The sequence below is a fragment of the Molossus molossus genome, unplaced genomic scaffold (assembly GCF_014108415.1).
Source record: "Molossus molossus isolate mMolMol1 unplaced genomic scaffold, mMolMol1.p scaffold_m16_p_17, whole genome shotgun sequence".
Taxonomy (NCBI): domain Eukaryota; kingdom Metazoa; phylum Chordata; class Mammalia; order Chiroptera; family Molossidae; genus Molossus; species Molossus molossus.
The window spans coordinates 20,863,709-20,883,107 of NW_023425352.1; the positions used below are offsets into that span (position 1 = coordinate 20,863,709).

Below are 19,399 nucleotides of genomic sequence, written 5' to 3' on the forward strand. Positions count from 1 at the left end.
GTGCCAGGCCCGTGCAGCAGAGGTAGGAGGAGAGCCAGACCCTCCCTTCCCCTGGGAGTCTCCCTGTGCCAACAAGATCAGGTCTGTCTCTGCATCCCAGATTCCTGGCTCCTGCAGGAAGGGGGGGAGCTGAATATGCGTGGACGGGTTCCCAAAGGGTGAAGCGAGGGGGAGGGGAGATGGTGCCACCAGCAGGGAAGAGACCTAAATCCTGGGATTATGAGGCCCTTGGAGCCAGCGGTCAGTTCCCTAGGTGTCCCTGGTGAGTGGGAACTTGGACAGGGACTGGTTGCTTACCCAGAGTGCCTTGGAGGGCTCGATCATCATCTGCGGAGGTCTGGTAACAGGAAACCAGTGGACTTGACTGACAGTGGACCTTCGATCCTGAACCTGGTGGCGGCTGGGTGGGGTGGCATTAATGAGGACAACCTCATTTCCAGTGGTGAACACTTGCTCTCAGTTAAACGGCACAGGGAGGCCACGGGCACATTGGAATTAGGAAGTCCAGCAGGGTGTTCTAGTTGTAAGACATCTGGAATCCAGAGCTCGGAACTGGGTTTCCTCACCTCATGACTTTGCTGCTTCTGTTTTGACTGAACTCTCAGGCCATCTCTTCCCAAATACCCCTGTGACTCCTGGTTTATGTGGGATTTAGGGTTCAGACCACCAAGCACCCATGTCAGTACTTAAAAAAGCCCCGAACCATTACAATGTCCAGGGACATGATAGATCAATCAGAAGATGATTGGCCAGATGTGCCCACTCCTCTGGTCAAGGAGGCAGAGCCACATGGCAGAAAGCCCTGTGAGATGGGGGTCCCTGTTTTATGACCTCCACTTGGGCTCTGTAGAAGAACCCCTGGAGCTGGTGCTTCTTAGCAGAAACTGTTGGGGTTCCTGAAAGTGTTCCCCCAGAGGCTGAGAGAAGGGGGAGGACAGACCAGGCAGAGATCCCTGCAAAGCCCATGCCTGCCCGCTTCTCTGAAGACCATGAGCCACGGCCACACCATGGTGGCCTCAGGGAGCACGGCAATGTGATCTAGGCAGCCCACTCTGGCCGGCGAGTGGTAGGTCCAGAGTGTGCAAGTGGAAGCGGGTATAATGAAGGTGGCCCCCACCGGTCCCATTTGGGGGGAAGATAAGGGAATTGACCTGAGACTGGCAGAGGGAGGGAAGGAAGGCATCTACCCCGGTTCCAGAGGAGCAGCGACCCAGCTACGGTTCTACAGGCCTTGGTCTCTGGAGTCCAGACCCCTCATCTGGGGACCTTTCTTTTTCCTTTCTTTTTAAGACTGTTTTTTTTAGAGCAGTTTTAGGGTCACAGCAAAATTGAGTGAAAGGTACAGAGGTACATGTCCTCACACATGCACAGACTCCCCAGCATCCACATCCTCACCAGAATACGACATTGTCACTATTGATGAACATATATTGATACATCCTAACCACTCAGATCGGGCTTACCTCGGGGTTCACTTGGTTCTGTACTTTCTGTGGGTGTAGACGGATGTAATGACGTGCACCCATCATTACGCTGTCATGGAGATGTTAGGTGTTCCGTGGCTTTGCAGAGCTGCAAGCAGAGTTGTGGAACTCTCCAGGAAGGGTGGGTGCGGTGGGCATTCAGGACTAGATCACAGCCTATTTGCTGTCCCAGGCCTGTCACCCAGATCTCGGAGGTGAGCCTGGGTTCTGGGTCCTGTGCAGTGGTGGGAATGTTTTCCTCGGTCGCCCTCCATGGTCATCACAGCAGCCCTCAGGCAGCCTCCTCCAGCTCCCAGTGCTAAGCCCAGCTGGGAGCGCCTGGGACGTCCCCAGTGTGCCCCTCCTTGGGCAGCCACTCGCTGCCGTGGGCCGTGACCAGGCCTCACTCTGCCCAGGGGAAGCCCTGGGTCTCTTGACAGGGAACAGTGCAGATGAGGCATTGGCGAGCTCTGTTGTGCGCAGGAAAGAATCGATGCCAGATTGCTTTGGGGGCAGGGGAGGATCAGGATGGGATGGGGGCAAAGACAGGATCCTGCGAGAGAACCTTCTAGGGAGGGATGAAGGCGCTTAGCAGACTTTCAAGCCCTGGGTTCTCAGAGTACTTTGCTCAGTCAGTGTTTGTTTGTTTGAATGATGAGTGAATGAACCAACCAATGAAAAAAGAAAATGAATGAGCTTTTGTCCTTTGGCCATGACCGTCAAGGGTCACTCAAGAGTCACTCAAGGGTGCAGTGCCCACTTACTGTGATTGAAATGTCAGCACACTTAAGGGCAGCTGTGAGTGTCACACATGTGGAAATACCACTGACCCATGATGGGGAAAGGTGAATAGTGACCATTAGAAAGTATCCATGAGGCATTTATCCCTCGATGCCTTTGAAGCAGAGAAAGCGACCAAACTCCAAGTCACACCAGTGGTCCTAATTTACAGACCCTAAAGGGTCTCTGGGTTTGGCCTTTCCTGCAAGGTAACTTTCACACGGTGGACATATTGTTGTTTCAATATTTTGATTTTTTTTTTATCAAACATCTGTGGAAGTATGCACCGTAGTCCATCGGACCCTCTTCTCAGGGAGATGTCGGTCTGTCTCTCCTTCCTTAGCCAAGCTCAGGCTCCTCCAGGCATTTGTGGGCTCCTCAGTCGTCTGGCTGTGTGCCTTCCCCTCCTCGTCCAGGCCCTCACCACCTCTGCCATCCCTCTGGGTTCTCATGGCCCTATTCTTTTTGTCCCCTCTGCAGGCTGGTGGTTCGTGAGCACCTCAGAGGAGCAGGGCTGGGTCCCTGCCACCTACCTGGAGGCCCAGAATGGTACTCGGGATGATTCAGACATCAACACCTCCAAGACTGGGGAAGGTGAGGGCCTGCACGGGGTGGGGGGCGGGGGGCAGGCAATGAAGCAGGTTGCGGGGAGCTGGCTGCCCCTGGGATCCCCGGGGATTGGTGCCCACTCCATCCCTGGCCCCAGGAGTGAGTCCAACTCCTCCTGAGGCAGCGTCCCACCTTCTCCCTGAAGATCTCCCGTCAGGACCCCTGAAGAGAGCTGTGCCATGTCCCCCCCACTCTCTCTCTCCAGCCCACAAGCTCACCTCCCATCCCAGGCCTGTCCCTGCAGCCCCAGGTGGAGCTAAAACTAGATGGAAAATTCCCTTGGGGCATGGATCTCAGGGTTTGGGGCAGAGACTGAGAAGAATAGTCTTGGGGCTAGACCCCTCCCTGAAGCTCCTATTCCCCAAGAGGACCCCACAGAGACCCGCTTTTGTCTGCCCCCACCCCACACAACTTCTGTGCATATGTTGTTCTGCTCCGAGGCCCCTGCCCCCATATCTGTCCGTCTAGTTGAGGGCACAGACGCATGGCAGGTCTGTGAGTCATTTCTCAGTGTTGCAGTCACCGAGGGGCAGCTCCAGCCCCTGCAACGTCAGCCTCTTTGGTGAACTCTGGTCCCATGTGATTTTTCTGGGCCTTTCCAGTTGCATTTCAAAGAGCCTGCCCCCAGGCCAGCATTGGCCCCGACAGCCTGTCTGTGGACCCAGGTATTCCCCAGAGCAGGCTGCCAGAGCCCAGCGAGCTGAGGCACCCCTAGTTCCCGGCTGCCGACTTCTGATGACTTCCAGACCTCCCGTGTCCTGGCAGCAGGGACGCTTGCCCTAACGGTCAGTGGGGACCACCCAAACGGGCATGCCTGCGAGCCAGGGGGATGGAGGCCTGCCACCTCCAGGCCTGCCCCTGCCCCCCTGCCCCATTACGCAGGCCAGAACAAGCAGCCCGCCAAGCCCAGCTCTTTATTCGTCCTTCCCCTAAATGTTCGTTACTCGGCAGGCGGTTGGAGCCCCACCCTTTCTCCTGTAATGCTTTATTTCAGTCCCTTGACCAGACCTGCAGGCCCCACGGTGCATGTCCACCTTTGACAGGTTTCCAGGGACCAGGCCCCATCAGGAAGGGCTGCGTGTTCAGGGTGGGTGCTCAGTCCTTCCCAGCTGTTTCCTGAGCCCTGGTGTTGAGCCTGCGCCCATGTCACCTCTGGTTCCATTGGACTTCTGCAGCGGCAGAGGCTCTTGGCCCTGAGCTGGGTCTGGTCTGGTCTGTCTGCAGCCACCAGGCCTGAACTCCTACCCAGTTCCACATCTTGGGGGGGGGGGGACATCCCAGAGCCTCTCAGAAATAACAGTCCCTGGAGTGTACTGAGGTCTGGCTCCCCGGTGTTGGCTGGTGCTTTATATGCCTCCACACTTCCCTGGGAGGGCGCTGTTGGGATCCCCATTTTTCTGATGCTGGAACTGAGGCTTCAAGGTGGGCAGCTTTGTGCTGTCTTCATAAGGCTTCAGCCTGCTTGGCCTTCTTTGTCCCGTGGTCCCCACCGCTGGGCTGCACACCTCTCCGTGGAGCGTTTTGCATGTAAGCAACTCTAGGAGGGTGTCGGTGGGGCATCGGAGCCCCGCCTGAAAAGCCTATGCCAAGAATGTCAGAGCAGAGATATTGGGCAGATGATGGAGGAACAGGACACTGAGTGGGCAGAAAAGTCCAGGGCAGGAAAGAGCCTGAGAGCTGTGTGGGCACAGATGCCAGCCTGGTTGGAGGAGAGAGCGGTGCTTGGCATAGAACAAGCAGTAGCAGTGGTAGAGGATTTTGACTTTGACGAAGATTCAGCCAGCCGGTTGTAGGTCTGCATTCAGAGGGGGGGGGTGTCTGTCCCAGGGTGACCCTCGTTAAAATAGGTTTTTCTGCGTGCTTCTGATAGGACCTGTGTGCCAGTACTCCTGGCAGTGTTTGGGCAGCTGTGAATTCCACCACCACATCCGGGGCATCTCCACCCAGCTCTCGGGAAGGGCTCGGTGCTCAGTACCCCAGCCCAAGACCCCAGCAGCCACAGTGTGTCTGCCAGCGTCTGCGCTTGCAGCCGTGTGGCTAAGAGATTAGCCACCCTGACCCCCCTCCGGCCCTCTGCCCCGGCCTGTTGCCATCCCGCCGCAGGTCCCCTGAGCCATGTGGACAGAAATGGAAAGCCGGGTCCCATCAGAGCTTCCCCAGGAGCCCTGCTGTCCGAGCTCCGCCCAGGCTGATCTCACGCCGGCCCTGACCTACATTCCACAGAGCCGTTCAGTCCGTTGCCTTGTTTCACACCAGGGCAAGCGGTGTCAACTCCAAGGACAGACGAGGAAGAGGGACGGCAGCCTGCCCAGGGTGATGTAGAAACCTGGCAGTCAGGCCTGGACTGAATCCACACCTCCTAACCTTTCGTCCAGGCCTCCTGCTTACAGGCCACTGTCCTCCTTCCAGGAAAGCAAATACTTCCCAAGAAGCTTTGGTGGCCTTTGGCTCAGGTGTGTCCGGGCAGTTTTGCTGTGACTCTGACTGCTGGCCTCCCTTCCCCAGACCTGGGCAGCCTAGCACCCGCCTCCTGCAATGCCAAGACGTGGGGGCCGCTCGGCCCCCTGGAGTCCGGGTCTGGTGTTTATGCACCCGGTGTCTCATGGGAAGGCAGGAGGCATCTAGAGCTGGGCCGAAGCAACCAGACAACCAGCACAGGATGCTGCCCGAGAGGGTGGTCTGAACAAAAGGGCCTGGAGCAGTGAGAAGCCGGGAGGCAGCTTCTGTCATCAGAAATTCAAATGGATGATGTGTGGAGAAGGAGCCGCACCAAAGCCTGTGGCCTCCAGCCCGGGTGCACTTTACTTGGCGCTATTTCTTAGGGATCAGCCATGGGCTCAGCCTTGTGCCGGGCCCTAGGGAAGCAGAGACACAGTCTTTGCCCTCAGCGGCCTCCATCCAGTGGGGATGACTGTGAAAGCAGAGACATAAATGCAGAACAGTAAGAGCTGTGAGCCCTGCAAGGAAGGGACCCCGAGTATTTCCTGGACATGTGTACCCTTTCACACGCGGTGCCTGGCTCATGGTGGCAGGTTCACATGTGGGACTTGGTGGGTGAGTGAATGGCGGGCCTGTAAGCCCCGGTGTGAGGGGGCCCCGCACCACCCCGGAAGCTGATAAGCCCGGCAGTGGCCTCTCCCTGGGGCCGCAGCAGAGGCTCATCCTTGCACTGGCCAGAGCCAAGGACCCTCCTCACCTCCCAGGTGCTGGGATTCTAAATTCTCAGCCCATCCCTGGCCCAGGGGCATAGCCTTCGGCTTTGGTTGAACTTCTCCCCACATGCCAGTGATGTCACTTGTCAGATCTGCCCCATCCAGCAGGTGTGTGCCCTGACCTGGGAATGCGCCCCTTCCCTTCCCTTCCTTCATCCCTTCCCTGCCTCACCCCATCTCATCTTCATCTCCATTCTCTCCGCCGGTTCCTGTTGGTGTGTCCCATCGTCATCCCCCACACCAGTGTCCAAGAGACGCAAGGCCCATCTGCGGCGCCTGGATCGCCGGTGGACCCTGGGCGGGATGGTCAACAGGCAGCACAGCCGAGGTGACCCCGGGAGCCAGCTTCTCTCTGCAGCTGTCGCCTTTCCCTCTCACTGACCTCTCCTGCTCTCTGGGCTCTGCCCGGTGACCTCCTCACCCAGATCCACTGGCCAGGCTTTGCTCTCGCCTACTGGGGCTTTGGGGTGGGGTTGCTGCTTGGGAACTGGGATGGTACTGGAGGTGGCTCTGGCTTCTGTCACTGTCCTGGGTTGGGGGTCATGGGACCTCAGGCACAGCTGCGGGGCAGTTGGACTCTAGGGAAGGCCACATTTGCCCTGGGGACTGCAGCTTAAGAGAACTGATGTTTCTGAACCTGTTCATAGGCCGTTACGCGCGCGCGCGCGCGCACGCGCTTCATTGCTTTCCTCCTCTGAGAAGGTGCTCCCTCGGCCAAAGCTGTTCCAGCATTCCTTAGGGACAGAGTAGGAAGAAGAACCACCCACCACCCACCTCCTTCAGCCAGCTCCCAGGAAACTAGAAAGGGAGCAAGAGCCAGAGCCAGCCTGGCGCCTCTGATGGCCAGGAGCCTCCAGTCACTCCAGCACTAGCCCTTGCTGATCAGCAGGATTCCAGGGAGGCCCGTGGTCTGCCACACCCGCTGATCAGGAGCCAAGACATTTGCAGGTTCAGGGCCTTCCCAACATCCAGGAGCTTGGGACATCGCGGTAGAGGCTCTGAGCAAAACCCTCCACGTCTCCAGAGCCCCCAGGCCGCGTGGCCAGTTTCTCCTGGCTCGAGGAGAGCATGTCGTGTGTGCTGTGTGCTCCGGGCAGTGACGGCACAGCTGAGACGGTGTGTGATAAGCACTGGCCCTTCTAGAATGGCAGGGGTGGCCTGTGACTTGCACCCCGTCCAGAAGCTTGTCCCTGAACAAATATAAGACCATGTTTATAGTATCTGCCCCCAAGTCCCAAGTAGCAGGAAGTCTGGACTCTGGGGTGGCCACTGCCCAGGCTGGTCTAGTGTCAGGCTCAGAGCACTGACCGTGAGCAGCCTGGCTTGTCCTGAGGATGGAGTGTGGGCTGGACTCTGGGGTGGCCACTGCCCAGGCTGGTCTAGTGTCAGGCTCAGAGCACTGACCGTGAGCAGCCTGGCTTGTCCTGAGGATGGAGTGTGGGCTGGACTCTGGGGTGGCCACTGCCTGGGCTGGTCTAGTGTCAGGCTCAGAGCACTGACCGTGAGCAGCCTGGCTTATCCTGAGGATGGAGTGTGGGCTGGACTCTGGAGGCTAGCACAGGACCGGGGGCCAGGTCATGGAAACAGCAGGAACAGGTGGAATGTAAAGCAAAAGCACCCTAGAGATAGGAGGAGTGGAGGGCATTGTTGGGGGGCCAGGCTAGGACACTGACCTGGGAAAAGCAGCAGGGGGAAGGTTTGACCTTCCTCATCCCCTCCAGCATCTGCTCCAAACACCATCACACACAGCCCCAAATACAACTCTGTGTCCACAACCACATGGACACATGCAGCCAGCGAAGCACACCCATGCGCAGCCCTGATGGCCACAGCACACGGTCACTTCCAGCCCCACAGCTGCACATCCTCGGGCCCGTGCACACAGCCACTCAGGGATACACATGCGTAATTCCACCTGTGCAGCCACACGGAGACATTATTTACAGAATCACAAATACCATCCACACAAACTGCTCGTGGCCACACACCTCCAGCCCTGCAGCAACACCACAAGCCCACAGATATCTTCATAGAGTCTCATATACATGACCCCTGTGCCACATATACACAGGCGGTATAGTCACAATTCCAAACATATCCGATACATGTAGACACAAATACCCAGCCAGATATATTATTCTGTGGTCACCCATGAGGATACAAATATAAGCCCACAACTTCTTTCTCTCTGTCTCTTAAATAAGAGATCTAAACAATAGTTTAGCCCTTAGTTAAATTGGGCAGCCAAGAAAAACTTGCAGGAAGTTGGCTAGGAGACACTTTGTTGCGAAGAGCCCAGCCGGGGAGCAGGCGGCGGGTCATGTGTAACTAGACGGGAGAAAGGCGGTGCTTTCCCAGGTCCTCCACTCCCTAGTCCCTCAGCCAACCAGGCCTTTGGAATCAAAAGGCCTCTTGAAGTGGGGTTGGGTAAATTGTGGGGACCGGAGGGGAGCCGGGGAGACTGCTGACAGAGGGGAAAGTGTTTGGAAAGAGGAGGCGTCTGTGGTTTGGAAACTGCAGGGCTCTCCAGCCCCTGACTCCAAAACCAAAATAGGCCTGTCCACCTCCCCACAGCCACCCACCCACTCACCCAGTGGGCGGCCTGGCCAGCCCTTCCTGGGTTGGGATTGCCACCCTCTTTGGATGGCATGTTAGAATGACCACGGCCTCAGTGCTCAGGAGCCCTAAGTGCCCCCCCAGAACTCATAGTCCTCATACCCTCAACTCCAAAGGGGCATCTCTTAGAGACCCTACAACCTGAATCACTCAGCCACCACCCCCTGAGGCCATTTCCATCTGCCCGGGCATCCTCCCATCCGGCCCCCGGTGGGGTCTGGGGGCCTGGTCCTGCAGAGGGGCTAGCTCTGCTGCTTCCTCGGGGAAACCTAGGAGCTGGGGCCTGAGTTCCACATAGCACATGTTCACACGGAGGTAATTCATGCCTTCGCCCTCTGAGCCAACTGTGGCAGAAAACCAAACCCCAGACAGACCAGTTGGAAGCGTTGCCCTGCCTGGAACCAGGGCTCTGAACTTTCATCGCCTGGAACCTGCACCGCTGCAGAGCAGGACGAGCCTCTGGGCAGCCAGATATCTTGCTGCCAGATGTGTTCACGTCCGCCCAGGGCCACCAAGAAAAGGGCCCTTGGCAGGAGCAGCTCAGCTTTACTGGGTACAACTGACCTCCTTGATTCTGCCCACCCCAAGAGGGTCAGCGGAAAGTTGGTGGTTATATGACCCGTGGGTGTCTGTCCTCAACACGCACCCCGGGGTCTGTGGAGGCTGGTGCGTGGGTCCGGCAGCACCAGGACCTGAACCCACGCCACACGGTTTAGGTCTTGTTCTCTGCCCTGCGGCCAGGCAGGCTCTTCTGATCTTCCCAAGAGAGGGACTGTAATTTTTCTCTGCAAAAGCAACTTTGCCTAGGAAAACTTTAATGATGGCTTCCTGCTCGAACCACAGGTTTTTAAAAATAGCCCAGCTGAGCAAAAGCAAAATGTGGAGTCCAGGCCTCGCCTCACCCTAACCTCAGAACTCTAGATTCCCGGGGCCTGGCGCTGCCCCCTGGGCCACTGCCGGGGCCAGGATCTACCGTGCCCCACTGGAAAATGGAGCGGGACCAGGAGCAGGCAGGAGAGTGAGGGTTGGCCTGTAGAACACTGAGCTTCTCAAAGGCCCGAGTCAGAGTCTGGCTGAAGGAGGTTCTCAGGCGGTCTTGGCAGCTCTTCCCAGCATAGCTGCTTCGGAATCCGAAAGCTTCCAGGAGCTCGGCAATGCTGAGGACGGCTTGCAATGGGTAGGAGACTCCCATGGGTTGTCACCCACCTTTTGCCTTTTGGCAGCCTTCGGCCCATCACTCCATCCTCACAGCCTGGCAGGGCAGCTGCCTCCGTCCCAAAGGGAGCTGCTATCTCAGCCCAGGACAGGGCTGTAGACAGGACCCTGATAATCCAGGGAAGAAGGAACAGATGGCCTTCTTTTCACTGGGGCTTGGGGTGGCAGCTGCCCCCTCCCCCCACTGCAGCCAGAGGCCCAGGCAGGCTGCCTGTCAGGGTCCAGCTGAGGAGTCAGGGGTGACTGGCACAGCTGGAAGCCGGGAGGTGGGGGCAGGCGTCTCAGAGACCCATGTTCTGTGCCAGCATCCTGCTATTTTGAGCTCGCTAAAAGCCTCCCACTCAGTGCCCCTGCTCGGCCCCGCCTGCCCCTTCCTCCAGGCACTCCAGTCCACTTGGAGCTTCTGCTGGGTGCCAGGCACTGTCTCAGCACAGGTTCAGGGTGCCCCTCCAGCGGGTGTGGCCAGATGGCCCGTTCCTCCCCACCTATATCTGCTCCTTGTTCTATAGGGTGAGGGTGGGGACGTGTACGACTGGTCCTCTGGGAGACTCCGCCCAGGAGGCAGGGTCTCTGTGGCCAGCCAGCTGTGGGTCTAGCTGTCAGAGGCTCCCTGGAGACAGGCAGAGCTGCTCCAGTACACACAGAAGGATCACCTCCCTGGAAACCTGAGCAAGAACCCACGTGGAGGCAGCAGGGCCCCCAGCCAGGAAAGAGGCGGCGGGAACCAGGGATGGTCCGTGCAGCCCAGCCTCCCTGTGCCTGCCCTCCCGAGCTTTCCTGAGCTCCCACAAGGTGCCTCTTTCCCAGTGCCTGGGAAACCCTGAACGAGGCCCACAGTCCCTCTGAGACCAGGGCTGGCAGCTCCCCGAAGGAATCTGCTGCGCTGTGTGGTCACTCCGCATGCTGTCCCCCAGACGGTACACAGGGACGTTGGCTCACTCGGGTCTCCGTGAGATCCTGCCTGGTTGTGCTGTGCTTAGCGTTACCACTGCTTATTTGGCCATGGGACCTTCATCTTACGAAACACACATAATCTCTCCCATTGAACATGTGTTACCCAGAATCCTCTTGGGGAAGTTACATGATCAGGTGATCAGATTAGTGCTCAGGTAAGTCTTCACCTAGGCTGGTCCTCTGGAGCATTTGGAAGACCAGAGAGGAAAGACTTAAGGGGTTGAGATGGAGAAGGGCTAAAAGAACAAGTCTGGGACACCGAAGTGTGCATTCAGGGGATGCCGAAGGTTGGTCTCAGACTTCTTGTCACAGGCCCCATGAGGGACAGGTTCCTCCTGACTCTCAGGGAGCTTCTTGGGGCCTAAGGACTCCAGACCCTGGTAGCCTGGCTCCTATTACTGGGCTGGGAGGCTGGGAGAGCCTCTGTGTTGCCCAAGGTTTTACAAGACCGTCGGAGGCCCTGGCTGGCTTTGGCACACGGTGGGAGCAGCAGTGAAGCCTGGTCTCTTCTGCCCTTGCCTGGGGAAGCCAGGGGCTGACCCAGTGCACCTTGGCACGGCCAGGCCAGGGGCAGGAAGAGACAGGAAGGAGGAGCTGCATCCTGACCTCAAGTAATTGTGCTTTCTTGCTTTGCCTGCCACCCACAGAGGAGAAGTATGTCACGGTGCAGCCTTACACCAGCCAAAGCAAGGACGAGATTGGCTTTGAGAAGGGCGTCACCGTGGAGGTGATCAGGAAGAATTTGGAGGGCTGGTGGTACATCAGGTAGGAGCCCCAGCAGGGGAGCGAGATGCCCTGAGCAGCAGAGCAGGGAGATACTGCCTGGTGGCCGGGGACACCAGATGGCGAGTAGAGGCTGACAGCAGCTTTGCGCCTGTGGCCGGGGCTTGGCTGCACTGAGTCTGCACAGCTAAACAGCTCAGAGAATGCTCTTCTTGCAGATGCCCTCCTGGGACACGTAAAGCAGAGCCTGAGCTGCAGCCAGCAGGGCACAGGGGCTCCGGCTCAGCTTGCAGGAGGTGGTGCAATCCCTTCCCATGCAACTGCCAAGAGGGTCCAGCACATCTGAATTTGGTTTTCTGTGTCCGGCTTTGGCTGCCTAGTGTGCTCTGCAGCTCAGGCGCCTGGAGCACTGGCATCCACTGGCCTTGCTGAGGTCCCAGCAGGCTGCCCCTGCTGCCCATGGCTCCGTACCCTGGCTCTGTCCCAGGCTGTCCCCTCTGCGGGGTGGCCGAGTGGCTTTCAGAGCTGAGGCAGAAGTGAGGCCTGAGCCAGGCCTGGTTCAGAGGCCTCTTCGGCTGCCCCTCTCTCTCCCAGGGCCCAATCTCCTTCCCAGCTGAGAAACCCATTGAGGAGATTGGGCGGGGGGGGGGCTTTTCTGGTGCCCCTGGAAACCAACAAAACCTGTGGGCTTCACTTGCCTCTCCCCCACCAAGTCCTGCCCGTCCAGTCCCCTCTGCCCTGGTACTTCAAGGCCAGCACCCCCCTCGGGGCCTTGCTCTCAGGAAATGTTTTTGATGATTTTGCCCAGTTTTCCTCTTCTCTGCCCTTAGCCAGGCTGGCAGAGATAGTCCCACATCTGTGTGTTCTGGGGACCACCTCGACAGCCCCCACACCTGGGAACCCTTACCCTCAGAGGTTCTAGGATGTGTGTTAGGCTGTAGCCCACAGTGGGGACAAGATTGACTGTGGGGACACAGGCACTCACGAGATGGGTGCTCAGACCACACCGACCGGCCGGCGCTGATGGTGTCAGGATCGGTCTGTGCTGATGGGTAGGATGAAGGTCACTGGCCTCATGGGGCTGAACCTTAGAGTGACCCGACAGGACCTCGCTGCTCTGGCCCGGTGCATGTCAGTCAGGAGGGCTGAGGTGTCCTTTCTGTCCTGCTAGGTGGGTCAGGAGCGTGGGCCTGGACTTCAGGCCTCTGCCCCTAGACTTGCGTGTTCTCGGCAGTAGGAACAGGAGCCAGTACCAAAATCCAGCGACCACGTGGCTGGCATAGGACGGCCAGCGAACATTCTGGCAGGCTGGTTGCCTCAACCACTTGCCCGGAGGTTATCTACAAAGCTGCTGGCTTTTTGTTTGGTTTCCTTTTTTTACGTTTTCTAAGATGACCAGTAAAGCCACTTTGTGCTGCCGCTTCTAGTCAACTCTTGCCCCATGGTGCAGCCCTGAAGCCAGCGGGAGCTTCAACTAAGAAAACCCTGCTGAAAAGGTTCCACCTTAAGACGGCTGCCAGATACCCCCTTAAATATGCCATTTCCCAACATTCCAGGCTCTGTGTTGATCCTCATTTCCTGTCTTTCTTCTCCACCCCCACCCTCCCACGCACCCCCCTCTCCCTCCATCTCTCCCTTTCCAGTTTGCTTCCCTCTGGAGTCATTCCATGCTCTAGAGCTGGAAAGCAGATGTGAGCAGAGTTGGACCCAGACACACACAGCCGCTCCTGATTCTCTTGCCTCTCTCCGCCTGGGATCTAATTTTATCCATGTAACACCGAAGGAACACACAGGATTTGAAATGGGAGCACTCAGGGCAGTGAGCTGGCCTGACCGGCACTCCCATGAAACCCTGCTCACATCTCCACGGGGTTCTCAGAGGAGCACCTGCAGCGGCCAGCAGGTCCCTCTTCAGCGTTGCTCCGAGACGCAGGAGCACCAGCTTCTGAGCCGGATGCTGCCACCGGCTAGCTGTGCGACCCTCTGCTACCGCTTTGCTTTTCCGAGCCTTTGCTGTTGCCTCATGTGTAAGCTTAGGTATCTTGACTAATTCCTTCCATCTACCCCTGAAATTCTGTGCTTCTGACTATCAGCTCCCCGGTTTCCATCCATTTGTTCACTGATGTCTGCCTTCCAGGCGCCAAACAGGGAGCCAGATGGGTGAGCTGGGGCCAGCCTGCCCCCCGTTCCTGTGATGTGCACATCAGCAGCCCCTACCTGAGCTTTCCAGCAAAGCTCAAGACATGTTGATAGAAACTTGACCGTTCACACTCCCTTTCCTCCCACCTCATGATGCCTGAGATCACGGGCAGATGGAGAGGCAGGCAGGGGGGTTGTCAGACATCTGGCATGGAGGAGCCATTCCAAAGAGCCAGATGTGTCCCAGGAAGCAGACAAGGACATTACAACCCAGACTCGGGGGCACCGACAACTCCTGAACGAGGAAGCGAGCTCCCAGTGGGTTTGGGTGGAGGCTCAACCATGGGGGGAAGGAGGGAAAGCTTAGTTTCAGAAGTCATCAAATCACCTGGATGAAGTCAGCTCTGCCATTTGCCTTTTCTCTTATTTATGGGATTTTGGTTTATTGTCATTTGGCCAGACCAGAGGTTTTCATTTCCTCCAGTCATGTACTTTAGTCTTTTCGTCTATGGTTTCAGCTCTTGGAATCCCACTTAGAAGAGGTTTCCTCAGCCCCTCAAGATTAGGTAAATATTCACAACTTGCATTTTTTATTTTGTTATACCGTGTGAGGCCAGGATCTCACTTGTTTTTCCTAACTGGGGAATCAGTTGTCCCCAGTCACTCACTGAATAATCCGTCCTTGCCCTACTGGTTTAAAATGTCCCCTTAACCTTGGTCTGTTGGTGGACTTGTTCAGTGAACTTGGAACTTGATCCATCGGCTACTTCTGCGTGGTACTGATACTTTCCCCACTCAGTCACTCTTTTTAGAGACATCTTTGTAATTGGTCTCAGTGTGTTCATCCTTCTGGATACATTTTTGCAGTGATTCTGTCCCTGCGTTTTGCTGAAGAGAAAAAAATTGAGCTCTAGGGTAGGGGCTTGTCCAAGTTACCGTAGACCAGGACTCGGGTTTTCTAACTCACCTGGGTTACCTCTTTGCCTCTCTGATAGTTTCCTTTTCCAATAGGACATGTAACTCGAGACACCTTCTCATTTCTAATCTCTAGAATTACCCTCTACTTATTGTGAGGTCGAAGGCTGTTATGAAGTCTACCTTTTGGGCAACCCAGAATTTGAGGAATCTTTTAACCTGAAGGTCCCACACTTGCATGGCTTTGCAAAGTATCCGAACTCACTCCAAGAGGAATCGAGCAGAGATCAAGGAGATGGGAAGACAAGGTGTTCTAGGTGTCTTTCCCACCTGTTCAGTTCCCATTCTCTCCAGAATAGTGGGATTGCCCTGGCCGGTTTGGCTCAGCGGTTAGAGCGTCGGCCTGCGGTCCAGAGAGACCCGGGTTCGGTTCCTGCTAAGGGCACGTACCTCGGTTACAGTTTGTCCCCGGCCCTGGTTGGGTCGTGCGGGTGGCAGCCACTCGATGTGTCCCTTTTATGTCGATGTTTCTCTCTCTCTCTCTCTCCCCCTCCTACTCTATCTGAACAAAATATGGAAAAATGTCCTCGGGTGAGGATTAAACAAAAACAAACAGAATAGTGGGGTTGCCAAGTGTCTGCTGAACCTGGTGGAAAGGCTCAGCTGGGCAAACCCGACGGAGCCTGGGCCTGGGCGAGCTCAAGCCTCAGTGCTCCAATGACCCCTGCCCACTCCTCCCCCGCAGATACCTGGGCAAGGAAGGCTGGGCGCCAGCATCCTACCTGAAGAAAGCCAAGGACGACCTGCCGGCCCGGAAGAAGAATCTGGCAGGCCCAGTGGAGATCATTGGGAACATCATGGAGATCAGCAACCTGCTGAACAAGAAGGCGTCAGGGGACAAAGAGACTCCACCAGCCGAAGGCGAGGGCCCAGAGGCCCCCATTGCCAAGAAGGAGATCAGCCTGCCCATCCTCTGCAACGCTTCCAACGGCAGTGCCCTGGGGGTCCCTGAGAGGACGGTCTCCAAGCTGGCCCAGGGCTCCCCAGCCGTGGCCAGGATCGCTCCTCAGAGAGCCCAGATCAGTAAGAGCCTCACTGAGCCGCGGGTTCTTGTTGTGAAGCAAATTATAGAGTGGGCATGGGGTACAAGGAATACAAAGGGGTATGCAAGTCCCCCCATATCATTTTTTTTTCTTTATTGATTTGAGAGAGAGAGAGAGAGAGAAACATCGATGAGAAAGAACATCGATTGGCCGCCTCCTGCATGCCCGCCACTGGGGATTTGGCCCACAACCTGGGCATGTGCCCCAATCAGGAATTGAACCAGTGACCTCTAGGTGCATGGGTCAATGCTCAACCACTGAGCCACACCCGCCGGGCCTTTTCTTGATATATAGACTGACCCCTGACCCCAGCCTCACTCTGTCAACTTGTCTCATGCTAATTGCAGGAGTGGACAAGGCAGTTCCTCCCAGCTCCTCCACTGAAGATAAATTACCTGAGTATATAAGCTGCCAGCACCCCCTTCCCTAGGGGAGAGCCAGGAAAGCCAGCTCTGTAGACGAGCAGCCCCCCGGGCCATGAACTGGGAGCCGCAGGTGCAAGACTGCTTTGCTGACAGGAACATCTTTCTGGGCCCTCCCCCGCCTTCCCCATTGCCTTCCCTCAGTTACGAGAAACCTGAAAACACGAACGGGGTGGCTCTGCCTCTCTGTGCAAGCAACGCACAGAGGGGCGTCCCTCACGGTGTCCTCCGTTCTTAACAGGAGCGAGGCACTCCGCGCCCTCTGAGCCTGCGCAGCTCTGCTCTCGGCGCCTCTAGTGGGGGTTAAACTGGTCTCTGTTATGAGAGACAAGCTTCTGTGTGTGTCCAGTCAGCCTTAAAATCTGGAGGGAAGCTGTTTTTTATTCTAAACTTGGTTACGTTAGCTCTGTGCCCGAAATCTTTTAGGCAAGCAGTCGGGAAATTCTTTAAGGGCATGTCCTCTTGCCTGGAACTGCGCTCGCTTCTTAGGATTTCGTGGTGAGCACACAGTAGACACGGTCTCTGCTCCAGACTTTGAAAATCTACGTGCTTTGATAAAGCTGTCTACCCTTTCTCCTAAAAAATGCCTCCTCTGTGTCTGTAGTTTTGCAATGTTGCACGTCACTTCAGAGGGTCCGTGGACCCTCTGCACAGCCAAGGAAGCTGAAGGTCTGTGGTTTCCTGTGGAAGACGCCCAACTAGAGCGCCTGTGTGCCCGAGAGCATGGGTCCTTCATGGATGTGGGGCAAAGGCAGGACCTTCCCAGGGAGGGCCAGGAGGCGGTCATACCTAGGGAAGGCAGATACAGGCCACGTTCCCAGTGTCTGGCTGGCATTTTTAAGCCGTGTGTCTTCTTGTAGGCTCCCCGAACCTGAGGACAAGGCCCCCACCTCGCAGAGAATCCAGCCTGGTATGTGTGCCGTACTTCCTCTCCTTGTTTTGTTCCTTCTCTGGGGATGCGCTGCAGAAGCCCCAGTTAATGGGCTGTCTCACTGCAGAGCATATTGGTCCAGAGGTTTCCCAAGGCCCCGCTGGGCCTTCCAGCTTTGTGGGGCTGGGGGCAGAGAGGGAAGCCTGCAGATTCCAACCTTTTGGGGGTCCTAGCTACACAGTTTATAATTGAAAGTGCTCTGCACTCCAAAGCTAAATAAACCCATCCTGGCCACTGCACTGGCAGACATAAACATTTAGACTGGCCGGCGAGAGTGTCCGGCCAGGGCATTGCCAGGGGCTTGAAATGCAGCTGCTGTCCATGTGAGCCTGGACCCCTTTCAACTTTACCTTCCTTGCTTGGGAGTGCCCAGTGGAGGTGGGGGGTGTCAGAGCCAGGAGGGCAGAGGGCAGGCCAGTGAGCATCCTCCAGGAGACGGGTGGATGGCCAGGGCTGGCTTATGCTAAAGCTTAAAGATGCTTAATGCTGCTGGGTGCCTGGCCGCTGTGGGTGGGGCGTCCTGGTATCCAGGCCATCAGGGAGGCAGATGTACACTCGGTGCTGGGCGCAGGCCAGCAGTGATGCTGGTGGCAGGCCGAGGGCCCTAGAACAGAGCCGATAGCAGGGGCAGTGGGATGCAGTGGAAATAATGGGGCTCCGGGTCTTACGGGCACAGACCCCTATTTCACTCTGACACTTAGGAACAGCCACCCCCAGGGCGAGTGGCTTGCCCTCCCCAACCTCAGTTTCTTCGTCTGTAAGTACCAACCATCTCCTAGGCTGTTGTAAGGATGAAATGAGACGAGGGGTGTTGTGGGCACTGGCCATCGGGTTTCCATTTCCTGTGTCAGCGGTGACTGTTGAGGGACTGCCGGTGACACTGTGGAAACAGATTTCTGAAATCACATCTGGGCTAACAACAAGGTTACTGTGATCAGTGACGTCTGCAGTTCCTGGAGAAGCAGGCCTTCAGTAAACAGGATTATTGGAGATTTGGTCCCTGCCAAAGAGACCGTCCTTGCCCTGGCCATTAGCCCCAGTGGAGTTTCTATCTCCCTTTTCCCTGTTTTTTACACAACTAAACGGCGAGTTCTTTCCTGCCATTGCTCTCAGCCCCAGCTAATTATGTGCAGGCAGACTTGATTTTGGCAAGAATGGGGTAATTCCTTCCACACTTACCAAATGCAGGGCTTGCTGAGGCAGGGCTGCTGTTTCCAGCTAGGCCCGGCCGAACCCCACTTGGCCAGGAGTCCGGGCTGGGCTGGGGCCTGGGCCACATCTGCTCACATGCACGGTGGCAGGGCCAGGCACCAAGGCAGGGAAAGTGGACTGAATCATCCCTAGTCCCTCAAAACCAGCTTCCACCCTTCACTCGCCCTGACCCCAGGCATCTGAGCTGGACCTGGCTGGATCAGGACTTGTCAAGCCTCAAGGATGAGGAAGACAGAGGATAGGGTGATGTTTCAGGAGGAGTGTTTAGCCTTGGCTTTTATTTATGGAGCTCTTCCTGTGCCCCTGGCCGGGCCAGAAGTTAGTCCACTATCTCAGTAATCCTCTTAATGGCCCTGCTTTAGTTCTGTTTTATAAGTGAGGAAACTGAGGCTCAGAGAGGTCAAGCCCAAGGCCACGCAGCTGGTGAACTGCTGAGCTGGGATGCAGCCCACATGTTCCCCCGGCAAGGCAGAGGTCCTTCGGGGCTTTAGTTACCACAGTTCCTTCCCCCTCCCTAGTCTCCTACACACACATCCTTATTTTTTTAAATGTTTTGTTTTAACGCCTTTGTGCGATACAAGGACATGCTGGGAACTATGGGGAGGCACAGAGTACTTCTTAGCTGGAATAGCGAACAGAGACAGAACATCTACTCCACGAGGGCAAGGTGGGGGTGGGGGGGCGTTATTTTGGCTCAGTGTTGGACACCCAGGGCCTTAGACCAGTGTCTGACACCCATTAGGCACACAGCAAACACTTATAAAATAAATGAATGAGGCTCACAAGTCATGGGCTGTGGCCAAATTCTAAATGTCCTTGAATGTTGTGCTCAGGTGTTGCCATGGCAGCGTCTGAAGACACTGAGTCTCTCCAGTGTGTTCCACCGCCCGCGGAGCCGAGGGTCCTGAGTGGTTCTCGGTGCCTGCCTGACCTCTGGCAGCATCGTGATGACCCACCAAGGTCTTCTCACCCAGCCCCACCCGTGGGGCGGGCTGTGGCCCTAGCTCTGCCCCTACCGCCGAATGTCACCCCTGCAGCCTCCTCCCTTAGACGTTAAGACGGTGGCTGTCCTCTCCCACAGGGCAGTGTGCACAGACTTTGTTAC

General features: G+C 56.6%; 1 protein-coding gene across 8 annotated transcripts in view; it reads left to right on the top strand.

Moving 5' to 3' along the window:
* Positions 1-19,399, top strand: part of SH3PXD2A (SH3 and PX domains 2A) — a 249,334-nt gene that overhangs the window by 225,666 nt on the left and 4,269 nt on the right. For all 8 annotated transcript variants that reach the window (XM_036264874.1, XM_036264873.1, XM_036264875.1 and 5 more), the window contains 5 exons: positions 2,724-2,837; positions 6,309-6,392; positions 11,497-11,614; positions 15,372-15,709; positions 17,012-17,061. In XM_036264874.1, coding sequence (XP_036120767.1) covers positions 2,724-2,837; positions 6,309-6,392; positions 11,497-11,614; positions 15,372-15,709; positions 17,012-17,061 — 704 coding nt within the window. The remainder of the gene's footprint in view (positions 1-2,723; positions 2,838-6,308; positions 6,393-11,496; positions 11,615-15,371; positions 15,710-17,011; positions 17,062-19,399) is intronic.